Below are 1,227 nucleotides of genomic sequence, written 5' to 3'. Positions count from 1 at the left end.
CCATCAGAGTATACTCCTGCTCCATTCCGAACCAGGGGTGCTGGTTGCATACCATGTCCATTATCCGTCTACAGGTATGTCTTAAATTGGTCTCTACAAAGAGTCAACAAATATGCCATTAGCCTTGTAGAGGGACACAGCACTCAGTGTGGGTGATCAGAAAACAGTCTTCACACAACTGACCTGACTCAGGACAAAACTCTGTCCCAGCCCTAAGGGACATGGCAGATGCTATAATGTAACCGTACATTACAGAGAGGCTCTCTGAAAGACTTCAGTTATAATTAAACTCTGTTACAACCAGGTCACGTGGGAGCTGATTCTGAACAGAGCAAGTAGCAAGTGTTCACCTTATCGGCACATTGGCCACCTCCCAAGTGCCACATGCAGGCACTTCTACCCTCTGTTCACAAGGCAGCTGCTTCTGGCTGTCAAACTTAGTCCCTAGTTTCTAGGCACTTACAGCCACATCTCAATTTTTACTGAGATGTGAGAATAATTTGTCCATTAGGAGGCTTACGTTCCTGGTGAGTTTAAATGTTAAGTTATATAACAGTAACTGGTATGGAAAACAAGTGAGATGAACTCAGCTAGAAACAATTTCCAAGCTAGTAAAGCCTTCAAAAGAAAGCCTGAGTCTGTAACAACCCTGATGTAAGATTAGAAGTTTTCACTTCTACAGACAAGAAAACAAAGCTGGCAAGCATTAGCTTAAGTGACCCATCTGAGCTACGGGGCAAGCAGAGTCAGGAAATCCTTGACTATCTCTTTGGCTTCGGAGGCCAGGACCTTTAAAACAATACACCTTTTTGAAACAAAGCCAACAAAGGTCCAGCACCACTAAATTTCAGTGGGCAGGATGGCAGGAGATGTCACAGGAGTCCTTTTGGGTTTAAGTAGCTAACTGGCTGAGAATTGGACATAGGCAACAGCGCAGCTACTGCAAACCTCCAGGCCACGATCATTTCAGTCAACCAAGACATTCATGTTTCAGTTCATTGACAGACAGATGACCAATCCTTCAGTCCTGACACTGCTACGACAGGCTAGCCTTCCAATACTAATTTCAGAATATTTCTCCTTCATCGAACACACGGATGGGGCTGGGATCCTTTACCCAACCCGTACGTACCTGCAGGCTTCCGGTTATACTTGAAAACTTCACAGAACACCAGTTTGTTGGGATCTTTGCGGAAGGGGTCTCGAAACATGGCAACAGGGATAAGG

The 1,227-nt window shown here is 45.1% G+C and overlaps 1 protein-coding gene across 1 annotated transcript in view; it reads right to left on the bottom strand.

Moving 5' to 3' along the window:
* Glul (glutamate-ammonia ligase) overlaps positions 1-1,227 on the bottom strand; it is a 6,864-nt gene that overhangs the window by 1,320 nt on the left and 4,317 nt on the right. Inside the window, exons 3-4 of the mRNA XM_023703600.1 lie at positions 1,133-1,225; positions 8-93 (exon numbers count right to left, since the gene is read on the bottom strand). Coding sequence (XP_023559368.1) covers positions 8-93; positions 1,133-1,225 — 179 coding nt within the window. The remainder of the gene's footprint in view (positions 1-7; positions 94-1,132; positions 1,226-1,227) is intronic.

Source organism: Octodon degus, unplaced genomic scaffold (genome assembly GCF_000260255.1).
Source record: "Octodon degus isolate 3935 unplaced genomic scaffold, OctDeg1.0 scaffold00176, whole genome shotgun sequence".
In the NCBI taxonomy this organism is placed as follows: domain Eukaryota; kingdom Metazoa; phylum Chordata; class Mammalia; order Rodentia; family Octodontidae; genus Octodon; species Octodon degus.
Note: the sequence above shows the minus strand (reverse complement) of the source record. Positions and strands in the feature narration are given on the sequence as shown.